A 15,781-nucleotide genomic window follows, 5' to 3' on the forward strand; every position below is an offset into this window, starting at 1 on the left:
AAGAATAACATTACTTTCTTAATGAGACCATGACTTTATAAAAAAATTAGTTGTCATATAGGTCTGCTTCTCCTCTAAATGAGCTACCCTTTGCTTCTTACTGATTTGCGGGCAGAAATTAACAAAAAACAAAACCAGAAAGATTTCATTGAGTTCTCAGGGAATCCCAAGTTCAATTCTCATAGGTTAATAAAGTGAATGCTGAACAACCAGGCACTTGGAGTAAAGAGAAACAGAAAATTAGAAATAATACTCCACGTGCATGCACCATGGCACCACCCAGCCAGATGGAAGAGGTGGCTGATATTTTTTTTTAATGAATAAGAAGATGACACAGGGATATAGGGGATTTCAGCTTTCCATAAGTCTACTAGAGGTCCCACTCTGCTAAAAACCAGAATGTCCCATGAGTTTTTTAATTGCCTTGCTAATAATCACTTTTCAGAAAGCCAAAGAAGCAAAGAGGGGAACTTTTTATCCAAAACATCAGTTAGGGAATGACTGCAAATTTCACAACAGGCGAGGAAGAAATGATTTGGCCTAGGCACAAGCCCTGGCTTTAGGAAAGCATATTTCAAAGAGCACCAAAAAATGCCAGAAATAATCTCACGGCCACAGACTCTAAAAGAAAGACATCATCTAGCACTTATATGTGGAATCTAAAAATATAATAAAATCAACTTATTTACAAAACAGAAACAAACTCACAGACATAGAAAACAAACATACGGTTACCAAAGAGGAAAAGGGAAGGGGAGGGATTAAATTAGGAGTATGGGATTAATAGATACACACCACTATATGTAAAACAGATAAACAACAGGGATTTACTGTATAGCACAGGGAACTAAATTAAATATCTTATAATAACCCATAATGGAAAAGAATCTGAAGCTGTACACCTGAAACAAACACAATATTGTATATCAACTAGAGCTTAATAAATAAAATAAAAATAAAAAGACATCATACTATACGGGCTTCCCTGGTGGCGTAGTGGTTGACAGTCCGCCTGCTGATGCAGGGGACACGGGTTCGTGCCCCGGTCCGGGAAGATCCCACATGCCGCAGAGCGGCTGGACCCGTGAGCCATGGCTGCTGAGCCTGCACGTCCGGAGACTGTGCTCCGCAACGGGAGAGGCCACAACAGTGAGAGGCCCGCGTACCGCAAAAAAAAAAAAAAAAAAAAAAAGACATCATACTATAAATGAAAGAGGAGGGGTGTATTTAAAAACTGAAAATCTGACTATATAATAAATATGACAACACAATTAAAAAAACAGGAGTGTGGCTGCAAATGAAAACAAGTGATGGGTTCAACAAAAACAGGCCCTTCATAAGCAAAAATATAAGAATGGCCTGGACATGAAAAAATAGTGTCAGGAAGATCAAAGCCCAGAATATGATGAAGTTTATGAAAAACATGATCTCAAGGAATTTAGGGGCACAGGGAAAGAGGATGGTCAGTGAAAGAAAAGGAACAAAAAGGATTTGGCTATACTCGAAGTTGACAATGTGATGTTAAAAAAAATGACACAAAGAGAACTGAACAACTCAAACACTATTTTGCTTCCCTGTTCCTATCAAGGAGAATTATCTTCCACCCGGAAAGGCTGGAACAAACATTTGAGAGGAAAATGAAAGCTAAGATAGGTGAAAAGATAGAAAAAGAAAACCTGGATTTTAAATGAGTTCACAGTTCTACACTCAGGGGAATTATATCTCATGGGACTTAGAAACTTCAGATGTAATCACAAATCCAAGTTACATAGTCCTTGAGATGAGCAAGTGTCCCAGTTTTCAAAAAGGGGGCAAAAGACCTACTGCTACTTCAGACCAATGCGATTAAAGTTAATATTACAAAAGAAAAGATTACTAAATTGATAGAGGGTGAACAAGAAGTCCTAATTTTTTAGTTTTGAATAATAATAATGTAGATATGGATATGGCAAACAAACTAGAGTATGCATTTAGGAACAGAACTTAGTACGGAAAGTAAGTGAAATTTATAACAAAGTTAACCTGACATACTTAATGCTATGCATAATTTTTATCATGCTGCATGGTAATCAAGCATAAATGGAGCCCTTCATGCACATGAAAATAATTAATATTCTTTTGAGGCAGCATTTCTAAAGTCAGAGAGTGGGGTTGGGAAACAGAAGCCAGCCAGCAGCTGCTCCACTCCCGACACCACTCCACCCAGACACCCCTTAGGGAAGGCGGTTGCTCTGCCTTAAACCAAGGCAGTCCCAGACTCCAGCCAACACCCAATAGCTGGAGCTGGGTCGCCATGTCTACTGGGATTCTCTGTGAGAGGAACCCAGGAGAATCTGATTCTAAGGGGGCAGGAGATATCCTTTCTGATGAAACAATCAGTAAGAGGAATCCTTTCCTGGGCAACTTTTTTTTTTTTAAAGAAGATGTTGGGGGTAGTAGTTTAGTAATTTATTTATTTTTGCTGTGTTGGGTCTTCGTTTCTGTGTGAGGGCTTTCTCTAGTTGCAGCGAGCGGGGGCCACTCTTCATCGCGGTGCGCGGGCCTCTGACTATCGCAGCCTCTCTTGTTGCGGAGCACAGGCTCCAGACGCACAGGCTCAGTAGTTGTGGCTCACGGACCTAGTTGCTCTGCGGCATGTGGGATCCCCCCAGACCAGGGCTCGAACCCGTGTCCCCTGCATTGGCAGGCAGATTCTCAACCACTGCGCCACCAGGGAAGCCCCCTGGGCAACTGATGAACACCCAGAAACCATGGGATTGGGCTAGCTGGAGCAAGTGGCTGAGCAGAGGGAAGGAGGATGCAAAGGGGAAGTGGTAGTGAGTCAGCTGTCAACTGCATTTAAGATGTTTGTTATTTGATACCCAGTGTTCAGGGGATGCGAGTGGAGTGGATACAGGCTGAGCCTGAGTGGGGAACTGAGGTTGGGGAAAAAGGGAGGGAGGCGGGCAGCTAGAGGACAACTCCTGCCGGCAGAGGAGAGGGGGGATGACAGGAGCTGAAAGAGAGATGGAAAAAGAGAAAGCTTCGCAAGAAACAACATTCACACTTTTCACAGGAATGAGCGCTGGGTTTAAAATGATATGCTGTCTGGCATTTGCTTCAACAATTCAGTGTGTGTTTGCAGGAGCAATGGGGTGGGGGTGACCGGGGGGCACAGATGAAACAAGATTGGCTGTATGACCACAATTGCTGAAGATGGGTGGTGGGTACCTAGGGGTTCACCACGCTATTTTCTCTTCTTTTATACATTTCCTTTTTTTTTTTTCTAAGCTACTAGTTTCCCATCTGACTCAGAGTAAAAAAAAACCAAAATCCTTCTAATGGCCTACACAATCTTGCCCCCTCCTCTCCTGTTATATCTCTCACCACCTTTCCTCCTCCTCTCTCCCTCATTCTCTGCTATTCCTTCACCAGACACACTCCTCCCACCTTAGCGCTTTGCAAGGGCTGGTCTCTCTGCTCAGAGTTGTCTGCACCCAGACATCCACATGGCTTACCCACTGTCTCGAGGAGGTGTCCTCTGACCATCCCATTCAGAATGTCAGCTCACTCCCCTTTCCTCCAGCCCTGGAATTCCAGAGGAGTTCAGATTTATCACCCTATGTTTATTTTTTCCATACACTTAAAATCTTCAGACATACTATCTAATTTACTTACTTCATGTTTATTATCTGTCTTTAGCACCAGAATTTAAATCACCAGAGAAAAATAATTTTTGTGGGGTTTTTTTTTGGGGGGGGGTGTGAGTGACTGGAACAATGCCTGGCACCCAGTAAATGTAAGTAGAATAAACGTAGGAAGTTTTAGAACGACTTACAAAGCTGAGACAAGGGAGGGAGAAGGTGTCTTCGGCCCTGGTACTAGTGCCTACTTCAACAGCAGGAGTAGCTAAGACCCATCCACTCCCGCCTCGCTCTCTCGCACTACGCAAGAAATCTGGGGCACCCGATTGCTGAGGAGTGCAGAACTTATACATAGCTCCTCAGAATCATTGCCCTCCTCTCCAGACTTGAGGCAGAGATTTCATAACATGGCTTTGAGACATCTAAGCCTAGCTCCAGTTATGTCACGTGACATCACAAACTTCTCAACCAAACTCCTCATGACAAGGAGAGGAATTTCTGTCTAAACCGTATAATTGAAAAACTTCTCAAAATTGGGGCTTTGTAACTTTCAGGAAACTTTAGGCTTTAGCTAAATGCCTATTTTTAGGAGGAAGTTATCACAAAACCAATGTTCAAAATCAGTTCCATGATTAGGAAGAACGTGGGCATCAAAACCCAATTTAAAAAGGCTACTTTGTGCCAAGACTTTTTATATGGGAGGCAATTTCCAAAAGCCTTATTCCTTCCTGAATTTACAGCTACCTCCTTCACTAAGAAGTCACTCCTATACATGCCTTCATTTCTCCGTGGCACAAACTAGCTGTGGAGCTTGGGCAAACTACTCCTTTGGGCCAGTTTTCTGATAACAAAAACACCCCCAGAGGATGTGTGTGTACCTCTCAGAACTTTCAGAAGATAGACATAATCTTCGGAAATCAAATAAACAACAGAATGAAACCCCACAAAAGGCTGGGAGGCGTTGCCTTAAGTGATAGCATGAGTATTGGCAGGCATGGGAAGAGGATTCTCCGTATCCTTTTTAACAATGTTATTAATCAAAGAAAATACTGTTTGATCTATTCACAAGTGATTGTTCAGTGATATGTCACCGTTTATAATATAGATGCATGCAGAGCCTGGATGACCCTCCTGGGCTGATCAAGGCCAGAATGTAAGCCCAGGGTAAAATGGACAGGCTCCCTGCTTCCATTTCCACAGACTAGGCCTAGATGCCTTGTGCTGCTCCCAGGCCTGAGGAAAGATGCCATCTGGAGGATCCCCATTTCAGAGAGAAATCCAGTGCAAAACTGACCACGAATGGGTCTCCAACAATTCAGGATCCACAATGTAACAGCAGCCACTATTAAGTCACCTAAGGGATTTAGGTTCTTTTTAACAAAAACTTTCCTTTTTACTAATATCTTGGGGACCCTTTCTGGAATTTCATTTCCCAGTCATTTGTATAGTTCTGGGTGTAATTTGGGAAGAGGTTTCTTTCCGTTGGCCTACAGATCCACTGAATGAGTCAAGCCTCGTAAGTTTCCCTTACTCACATAATCCGCACGCTCTTTCTAGAGGAAGCAGGCTCCCCTCCCGGTCCATCTCAGGTTCCCTATCTGAATAGGTACCTTCAAGGTCCCTGTAAGAGCTGCCAGACCCAACTCCCATGTTGCTAAGCCAGATGGCTCGTCCCTAACCAGAACGAATATCCACTTAACCACCAGCTGTCAATTGCCTTGGCCAGGGAAGAGGATGGAGTCTGCCCACTCTGTGTGCCATGACATACAAACTATTCATCAGAGGAAGGAGTCCCGAGGGATGGAGTCTACAGGGCCTCAGAAGAACTATGATGCAGTTTTCTGTGCTAATGGGGGAAGGAAGGGAAGGAGAGAGGAGTGTGCTTTCCAGTTACAAGAGATCCCACCCCCCAATTGCTCTACCTGTCAAGCAACAGGAATAGCTTCTATGAACAAAAGAAATACGCTATGTGTGCAACAGTCCTGCAAGGCATTTAGTTCAGTTCTGTTCTTAGTTCCCCATCCCCTCAATTGCTGAAAAAAGAATGCTAGCTGAAATGGTGTGGATTTTCCAAAACAGGTATTTTCTTCACCTGTGCAAATAGTCCCTTCCCCCTCTCAAGAAAGACAACTACTTTGTTCTCAAAAAACTAAAGTTGGTTCAGGCAAGTCTTTTTTCTGTGCGTTCTCATAGTAGGATATGCTGAGTATAGACAGATAGGTTGTCACTAACCACAGCTGAGTTCTCTTATAAAAAGAAACCAATCTTCTTTCTAATTCTTTCTTCTATGACCCCTAACTTGGTAAAAGAAAAACTAAGCAACCAGAATGTAGGGGCTGAGCTCAAACTAAGAACAAGAAGGTGAAGGTAGAATGTGTGCCAGGGATCAGGGGTTGAAGCCTAAGGAAGCAGGCCCACTGTACTGAAAACATCCTCCAGACAGCATCTCCTCCAAGGCACACAAAGATCGATCGCACTCTTTACCTCTTTTCACAAGCGGAATTCCACATTTCAGGGTGAAGAGAGACAATCCAGAGTCCTACTGAGAATAATTTTAATAGAATATAAACCTCCAATGGCTGCAAAGAGTTAAAAACACAGAAAGTTGAGCTGAAGGATTACCCACATCCACCAAATAAAAGATTAGGCTACCAAACCCAGAGTTAGCATCTCATGGCACATACATACCAAAGGAACACTGAAATTTTAAAGCTTTGCCATTTGATAAGGTACAGAAACAGTGGAATTTGAGAAGACAAAAAAAAAAAAATCCAACCAATAAAATAGAATTTAGTCCGGGAATTCCCTGGCAGTCCAGTGGTTAGGACTCCTTGCTTTCACTGCTGAGGGCCCGGGTTCAATCCCTGGTAGGAGAACTAAGATCCTGCAAGCCACGTGGCTCAGCCAGAAAAAATATATAATTTAGTAGAAATAGCAAAAAGTGCCAAAACTTTATACTGAAAGAAATGTTAAATTATCAAATAGTGTCATGAAGAAAGACGGTAAGTCATTGAGTCCTCTGTGAGGATCATAAATGTTGATAAAAAGAATGGCATGAAAGATAGGAAAACTTGATGGTCTCTTTTGTCGAAGTTCCCATGTTATTAAAGACACTCACCCTTAACTCTGAAAAGCATTATTTATTGGAAAGAAATATTGAAGGAAGTCTTCCTAATTCCTGCAAGACCAATTTATGGTTCCCTTGCCCTCCAAAATATATCTCCCATCTCTCACAAATTCTTTATCCTGACTCTTGGAATGACCTGGATTCCTTGATCCAAGGCCAGGGCTTATATTTTCAATGGACACAGTTCCCAGAGGGCCCTGGAAGCAACATGAAACAATGTCACCCTACAGTTTCTTATTAAGGGAGGGTGGCTAAAAAGTCAACAAATTGAGGTGCTTCATTTGACATCTGATCCTAACAACCAGTTCTTCAACAAAGCCTCATACAGGCCAGGAGGTAAGGCGTTCTTAGGTGAAATCAAACTTCCATGATATATCAGTTCACCAAAACCAACGGGTGATTCCAAGAAGTCTTTAAAGACTAATTACGCCAAGAAAGGAATCCACCTGCTCAAGAAATGGCTTTCTCAGGAAGATGGAGCTATTTAATCTTGGCAAGGGCAGCTGCTCTTCTTTCTGTGTTCTGGAACAAGGCACGAATTAAAGCTTTTACTTCGCTGGAAGAGAACGCAGCTGCCAAGGGCCCTTTTCCATCTGCCCACCTGCAAAATGAAAAACACAATTTCTATTTCCTATTAAGTATAAGCCAGATTTTTAAACTGCATATTTGATCCCAAGAGTGTATTTGTTTAAAATGGAAATAAAACAAATTCTGGCATTCTTCCCCTTCTTTACGAATCTACCAGTCAGTATCTTTGACATCTTCTACTTCTTGGCTGCATTTTGGTAACAGCATAGACAGACAAAGAGACCAAGTTAGGAAGATAAAACTGTTCTCCCTCATTCTATACTCACTAAGCCCGTTTGAACTTGACAATTATGACCACATCCTCACATGGTTATACAGAGTAATGGGATCTGTAACTACTTTAAAAAGTGAACCACAGGCAACACATTTTAACTGACAAAGGATAAGTATAAAAAATACATATGAAATCACAAACAACCCCGTAGAATAAAGGGTAAAAAATATGAATAGCTCAGAGCTACAGAGAACAAACCAGTGGTTACCAGTGGGGAGACGGAAGCGGGGAGGGGGAATTTAGAGGTAGGGGACTAAGAGGTACAAACTATTATGTATAAAATAAGCCTCAAGGCTATATTGTACAACAGGAAATATAGCCAATAACAACTATAAAGAGAGTATAACCTTGAAAAATTGTGAATCACTATATTGTATACCTGTAACTTAATAATATTGTGCATCAACTATACTTCAAAAAGAAAAACACACAGAGTCCCAATATAAAAAAAATGTAAACAGGCATTTTACAATAGAAGAAAAATGATCACTAAAAAGATGCTCAATGTCATTAGAATTTAGGGAAATACAAATTAAAATGACAACGAGCTACCATTTCATAGCAACTAGACTAGCAAAAATTTTAAAGTCTGATAATACCAAATACTGGTGAAAATGTGAAGCAACAGGATAAACCATGAAATGTGCATCTATAAAATAAATAAGTCACAGGCAGGGATGTAACATACACATGAGGAATATAGTCAATAATATTGTAACAAGTTTGGTGATGGATGGTAACTGATCTTACTGCTGTGATCTTTTCATAATGTATAAAAATATCAAATCACTATGTTGTACACCTGAAACTAATATAATATTGTATGTTAATTATAACTCAGTTTTTTAAAAAACTATGAAATATTTATATAATGGAATATGATACAGCAGTGAAAATGAACTGCAGCTACAGATACCTTCACGAAAGAATTTTCTGAACAAAAGAAGCAAGTTATAGAAGACTCCATTTAGGGATATGTGCAAATGTGGTAAAACTATAAAGAAAAGCAAGGAGATAAATAACACAAAATTCAAGATAGTGGTTACCCCTCTGGCAAGGACGATTTGGAAAAGGGTACATAAGGGTCTTCAAAGGTAGTGGTAATATTTTTAAGCTGAGCAATAGGTACATGAACATTTATTTCACTCTTTCTTTAAACTGTGAATATATGTTATATATACTGTACTCTTTCACATGTATATTTTATAATTTTTAAATGTTTAAACTACACAACTGGAGATAGTTTCCTTGGTAAAAAAATTTTCTCAATTAGTTATTATCCTTATATTTACTGAAATCTCTAGGACGAAAAAAAATCTTCCTAGGCAGAAGAAAAGAAGCTGAGACATATCAGTATTGTAATTTTTCTCATAACGAAGAATTAACGATCATTCTTGGGTTGCAAGAAGGCCCTTTAACAGCCGAAAGAAAAATTCTTATCTGCTGCCCTCTGGAGTCTTACCTGAAGACATAACTCACTAAGGACTTGTAAATAACAAATGAATAAATCAAATTTTATACTAAATGTAGTTAGAGGTATTTTGATGTGATTTTTTTTTTCAAGCAAAAAAATCTCATTTACCTTGTTTTAGAATGGATAGTATTTGCTGGGAACAACTCAGACACATCTAGGACAACTAGTCTAATGTAATTGGGCATCTATAATAAACCAAGCCAAAGTAGATAGACAAGTAGCTATAGGGATGGATATGGACCTTAATGCCTACTCAGTGAGTTCCCTATACAAGGTATGCATGCTTGTTAAAAATATACCAAGACAATAATAAAAGCGTCCAAGGATGTATAACTAGCCCACATCTATCCAGTTTTTGCATAGTATTAATGACCTTCACACACTCAGTATGATGCGACATAGCATACAATTACAGAGCACAGCAACATTAACTGATGGTATTGAGAGAAAACATCATCTACTATATTTAAGAAAATATGAATCCTTTCTACGTGTGTGGTGCTGAATCTCTAAAACTACTTTACTCCCTGTAGAAAAACTGCTGGTCAATCAAACAATGGTTTGATGCTGAATATTCTTACAGATAAAAGTCACTTCTCTGTTAACATATCAAAGCCAATCTTAAAATGCATCCACTGTTGATTAAAATGGGCAAGAATTTCCATCCAGGTGTCAGATGGTTGTACTCCTTGTAAGTGCAAGAAGTACAAGATCACACGTACAGCATGACAAAACAACATGCTCAAGACCAAAATAATAGAAACAAGAAGTCTTTACGCTATCAAATATGAGAAAATGGTCATGAGATCCACACTATGATAGACCATGCAAAGGCCCCACCTACTGCTACTCAATATGAAACTTTCCTGAGTAATATTAAGAAACAGAGAGAAGCACTGCTCTCAATGGCACTAATACTCTTTTAGAGCTGTGAAGAGATATATAAATCCTATAGAAGCATTTTACCCACCGATCCCCAATTTCTTGCAGGCTGGCTTGTAACATTATCATCAATTCTTTGAATGGCATCCATTTTGGCACGTAGACCGGAACCTCTTCTTGATACTTCTTGTTCTTGTTTTCTTCAGACAGAGGTGCAAATACTTGAGGTCCTTCATCCATCACTGTTTTGCATAAGGAATACAATCTATCACCATCTTCAGTAGAGATGTCCTGATTTTGCACAAAGGGAACACAACAGAACAGAATTGGGCCAGCTTAGCAGTAAGTAAAAAGCAGACCTTTGGTGTATACTATTCAGGGGGTCAGCCACAGCAAGATGTTTTCCAACCAATTTAGCACACCTTACTAGACACTAGATTTCATCAGTTCTGACAATACTCCTAAAGCTAGAATGACACAAAATATGTTTCAACAGATTGTCGGTAATTTAGTTTGCCTGCATGAAAAAATCCATTTCTCCAATAGAATGTGGTGCAGTTTGCTGCAAAGCAGGGAGTGTTATCACAAGGGTTTAGCCAATCTGTACTTTAGAGGTATCAGCTGGCAGAGTCCAGGCAACTTTCCTGTAGGATCACACGTGTGTTGGTAAAGTGGTACCTGCACAAGGCTGCATTTCACTTTACTAAATTATTTAGTTCACGCACATGTTAAGTATATATGACTTCACACTTTACATTTTGGGAGCACTGCCCCATTTCCAACTTCCTCATTCATAATTTACACAGATGCTAGATGGAGAAGCAGCATAACCCTGCTTTCTTATACAGGTATGAAAGATAGAGATTAGCAAGTCTCCAGCAAAACAGAATTAAGATAAAAGTGAAAAAAATAACAGTATAATGAGTTAGACATGACACATGAACAATTTCTTCTACCATCTGTGTTGACTAAAGATGAGACTTCAACATCACTTCCTTAGGAAAGTGACAATCTGGAACAAGAACTGCATCTCAAGTCTGGTGAGGCATCTAATGGCCCTTACCTCTAGGGCAGTGATTCTGCCAATGATCTCAGAAATTGTTGTACTGAGTAAAGTCCCCATAGCCTTGCAATATATGTTCACTGGCAGGACATCCTGCCACACAATTCCAAGTCTCTTTAGTTGGTGCAGTACCTGTCAGAAGAATACAGATATTTACATGGAAGAGAGATTGTTACAACTCACATTTTTCTAGATTTACATTTATTGTGTGTGTGTGTGTGTGTGTGTGAGAAGAAGTGTTATATGACGGTGAGGTAAAGTAATCAAGAACATGTGCTTCTTGAATATTTCACCCTAGTGATATCTCTGCTAGATGAAAAACTGACTTATTCTGAGGATGGGAAAACTAGTAAAAAGATAAGTCACTTAGGAGAGAGAGGCATTTTTCTGAGATGAAAGCTAGTATTTCAAATTTCCCAAACCTAAGTTCATGGGTTAAATACTTGCTATGACAGACTTATTATTCCCATCACTAGTGGCTTGATGGGAAGATAGCTTCCTGTTGACTTGGTGGGGTAGGGGAAGGGAAAGATCGTATACAAGACTGTAAAAGGTAGCCACATTTTCCAATGGGAGTTCTGGGGAATGAACTGAGCTACCTGTTACATACTCTTTGCTGCTTAAAAAACAAGGTGGGGGAGCATCTAAAGGAAGAGTACAAATTCCAGAGGGAACAACAGCCCCCACCTGTCGGACTGCTTTACTTGCTGCAGAGTAATTGTCCTCATCGTCCATGTTTGAAAAGTTTCTAGCACTTGATAATCTTTCCAGAAGTTCTCCTTTCTGTGCCCGCATTTGGGCCAAAAAACACTCTGTCCCTATAATAAGAAAAGAGAATAAAGAATTCTAAAAGTTGTTCAATTACACAATGCAAAACCAGGGTGGAAGAGGAGAGACAAGCATGAACTGAATATCTGATTCTGCCTATTTGAAAACAACTACTTGTTAGATAACATCATAAGGTTGCCCTAAGGTTACTAGAAACATCACTGCTAATACATTAGCCGGTCCCTCCAAGCCCACCCTCAGGATAGTAAGTCTTTTCCAACAGTTTGTCCAGAGTCAGATAAGAAAAACTGCTTGTACAGTAGAAGTAACTGCTTATTTTTCTGATATATCTATACCACCTAAGGGAAAAGTCAGGAATTGAAAAGCTAAGCAAATCATATAGATTCTCTGCTTTTCTTAGGCTATCATTATTGACTTACCCCACATTTCTTTTGATTTTTAATAATCAGAAGTAAAGCTAAAGGAGGTAGAAGAGAAGGGAGCTAGTTTGAGGTTTTGCAAAAGAATAAGCACTGTCATTAGTGAGCTCTTACCAACAATGTTAACAGAATTGTCACACTACATCTTAGTATGTGTCACTCTACTGACATAACTCTGATTTGGTGAATTCACTGCACACCAGAAATGCAGTCTGGAACACTAATGTACCATGAAATCACGTCATGAAAAAGTAATGCTTTCAAAAGACTGCATTCACTTTTTAAAACTAAGTAACTGGGAACACCTGCAAATTAAATGCCCTCCCACTTTCCAATACAGCTCAGGACCACCACCTAATTTCTAACTGCTGCATTCGTAAATTACAAAGATACTAGTCTGATAAGCTGCATTATCAATATGCTTCCTAAATTTAAAGCATCAGTTACCAAGTCTCCTGAAGCCAGGTACAAGATCCACAAAAGTAGTAGTGCCATCACACAGAATGGGGGCAAGACGCAATCTGAACTGATGCCCGAGGGTCAGCAAGTGGTGAGCGATATACATACAGTTGTTGAGGTGAATGGCAGCCAACTGGGGCAGTTTTTGAAGGTTCTCCCTAGGTCAGGAGGAAGCGTAGGAAAAGAAAGAAATCTCCTGTTATTGAAGTTGGGGTTGATGAAGTTACTCTTTTAATGTATTTCTAGGTGTTAATCATTGTCTACTGTATAAATGCTGTACCTAACAAGGCATAACCTCAGCACGCCCACTCAGTCACTGAGGTTGTTCTGCCTGCATGGGACCTTATCCTTTAAAACTATCCTAGTGATTAACAAAAAACAACAAGGGAATCAAGATGTTACCTGTGTCAACTCTTTATACTAGAAACCTGGCATAGCTGTACGTAATAATTCCCTTGAAATCTAACACTGATAAGTCTGTGGAAATGTTTGCTTCCCCTTTCTCCAAATCCCCATTTCATTTGTACAATGAAGCACTCAACTATTTTCTAATTCACTAGTTTTCAAAGCTGGCTACAGATTAGGGTCACCTGAGAAATTTTAATATAGAGACGCTTAGACTTCACCCCAAACAAATTAAATCACAACCTCTGAGTGAAGCCAGGCCATTTATATGTTTTAAAATCTTCCCATGTGATTTTAAATTTTCATAAAAGATTGAAAATCACTGCTCTAATTCTTCTGCACATATTGGTCTACCTACCCAGCTTGGGAAGAGATCTTGTCTTATACCTCTGCTACATATCCACTAGCAGCCATTCAATTAATACTTCCTAGTTTGCTGATTCAATGTCAGGCTAGAATATATAAAATTGGAAACTAACAATCTTCAGACAGTTGTCCTCACTTTGGGCTACACATCAGAATCATTGTAGGGCTTTAAAAAACAGAGATATGTTTAATCTTAAACCATACCTATAAATCAAAAATCTCTAGGGGTAGGGCCTAAGCATATATATTCTTCAAGGTCCATAAAAGAGTCTAAACTACTGCCAAAGCTGTGAACGCTAATCTAGAACGGTGGTTCTCAAAGTGTGGTCCCCTGACAAGCAACATCAGCATCACCTGGAAATCTGTTAAAAATTCTAGGCTTTACCCCAGCCCTACTGATCAGACACCTCAGGCATGGGACCCAGCATCTGTAGTTTAACAAGGTTTCCTGGTGATTCTGATACACACTGAAGTTTATAAACCACTGGTCTAGCATAAAGTTCCCAGATTATACAATGCTGAAAAAGAGGCAAATCTAACTCCACACCAGTGTGAAAAATGTTTCTAAGCATGAAAACCCCTAAGCCAACTGTCTCTGAATCCCCAAGGACGTGGCTATTAACTGACCCGAAGATGTTTTTTTTCCTTTACCTAAGTAGAAAGTGAAATAAAAGTTTTAAGCCACAGCAAAGAGAATACAAATAAAAATAATGTTTACAATAAATAAGCTGTCTTTTAGAATAAAAACAATAACTGGCCCTACTTAAAAACATCTCAATCTGAACTAAAAAGTACTACAAACAATAAACTGATTTTTTTCTTTGAAACCAGAGTCCTTGACTAAGGAATAGCTTTGTTGACATATTTATTTAAAACATTTGTAAAAGGTATCCAAAACACTTAATTTGGATAACAGAGAGAACTCCTGGAGACTTAAAGTTATGAGTAACTTCTGAGATTAATATTAAGAGAAACCTTAAAAAACCAAGACATTAGGTAAATACAGCTTAAGATTGCTAAGAGCGGCTGATCGACAGTTAAATAGCAATCTCTTGTGGTATTCAGTCTGCAAAGCTATGAATGCCAAGGGAAAATGTGGGATGTTTACTGGATAGCAATATGGAGTCATGGATGACCTTTCGTTTTGTAACCAAATAAAGTGAGGCAGTTCTGCAAGCACCTACCATCAGTAACAGGGTAAAGTCCTTTTGAGTCTTTAAATCTGTGTCACCTACTATACTGCAAGATTATAGTACCCTTATTAATTTATTAATAAATGACCCATGTCCTTTAAACATGTAATGTAAATGTTTACTGCATTTCATTGTGAATTTTAGTAACCAATTATCTTTGGTGGGAATAAAAAATTACTGGTTTTAACCTGACTCACAAACATTTTAGACCTACAATATTACACAGAAGTCAGACACAGTGGCACATACTTGTGATATGTTGGTACAACATCATGGAACAAATGGAAGATATTCCTCACTGAGTAGAAAAGTTGAACAGCACTAAAAGGAAAACACAGTTTCAACAGAAATGCAGAAGGATATATTGGCAATGAGAAAAAAAATTCAAACTCAGTGCACCTGAAGGGAGAGTCAGAAGCAAAAACTGCAGCTGGAGAGAACAGATGCCTTGGTCACTGCTGAGAACACCATTCCTCTAGATGGCATAGATTCTCAGCGGTTATTCACTAAATAGACTACAGGTCTAAAAACCTGGACCCATTAATAATATTAAGAATAGCAGCATTCAACCCAAAGCCTCTTTTCCATTTGTCAGTTTGTGTTCTGCCAGTACCCAGAGTACCCCTTCAGTGACAAATGGAGCTAAGCCTCGAGCAAATGTCACCTCCTCACTGACACACTGTGCAAAGGGCAAGGTATCAATAAAGGCACTCACTGGTGCTGTCGGAACCAGCCTGCCTTTCAGCCTCTACCTTCCCTCCTTCTCACCCCAATGCAAGGAGATGAATCAACATTTCTAGGACAGAATCCAACCTCAAATTTTCTTGCCCTTTAAATCTGGTCTTAGAACACCAAAGATCATTATTAAAAAGCACTTAGGAAGAGCAAATATAAGGTTTGTGTAGCTTACTTCTACATAAGAATATTTTAAATTATGTACCTTGAATACATCACAGGAATTCCACAAATAACTTTTAAAAATTAGTCATGATCACTATACCCCGAAACACTGTTACAACTTGATTACTATGATACCGGACTAGATTATTTCATGTGTTGCTGTTTGAAGTTTGATAATAGGAAAAGTGAGTTGTTGTAATGTAGTTGTGTTTTTGTTTA

The 15,781-nt window shown here is 39.5% G+C and overlaps 1 protein-coding gene across 2 annotated transcripts in view; it reads right to left on the minus strand.

The window, feature by feature from the left end:
- Positions 1-6,748: 6,748 nt before the first annotated feature.
- The window catches only part of ZW10 (zw10 kinetochore protein), a 32,292-nt gene continuing 23,259 nt past the window's right edge, over positions 6,749-15,781 (minus strand). The window contains exons 11-16 of one of the 2 annotated variants that reach the window (XM_060160415.1): positions 14,912-14,983; positions 12,807-12,856; positions 11,719-11,849; positions 11,032-11,163; positions 10,057-10,259; positions 6,749-7,351 (exon numbers count right to left, since the gene is read on the minus strand). In XM_060160415.1, coding sequence (XP_060016398.1) covers positions 7,231-7,351; positions 10,057-10,259; positions 11,032-11,163; positions 11,719-11,849; positions 12,807-12,856; positions 14,912-14,983 — 709 coding nt within the window. In that variant the 3' untranslated portion in view covers positions 6,749-7,230. Of the gene's footprint in view, positions 7,352-10,056; positions 10,260-11,031; positions 11,164-11,718; positions 11,850-12,686; positions 12,857-14,911; positions 14,984-15,781 lie in introns of both variants that reach the window. The other variant, XM_060160414.1, reaches the window with a different exon arrangement.

The sequence above is a fragment of the Lagenorhynchus albirostris genome, chromosome 9 (genome assembly GCF_949774975.1).
Source record: "Lagenorhynchus albirostris chromosome 9, mLagAlb1.1, whole genome shotgun sequence".
Taxonomy (NCBI): Eukaryota; Metazoa; Chordata; class Mammalia; order Artiodactyla; family Delphinidae; genus Lagenorhynchus; species Lagenorhynchus albirostris.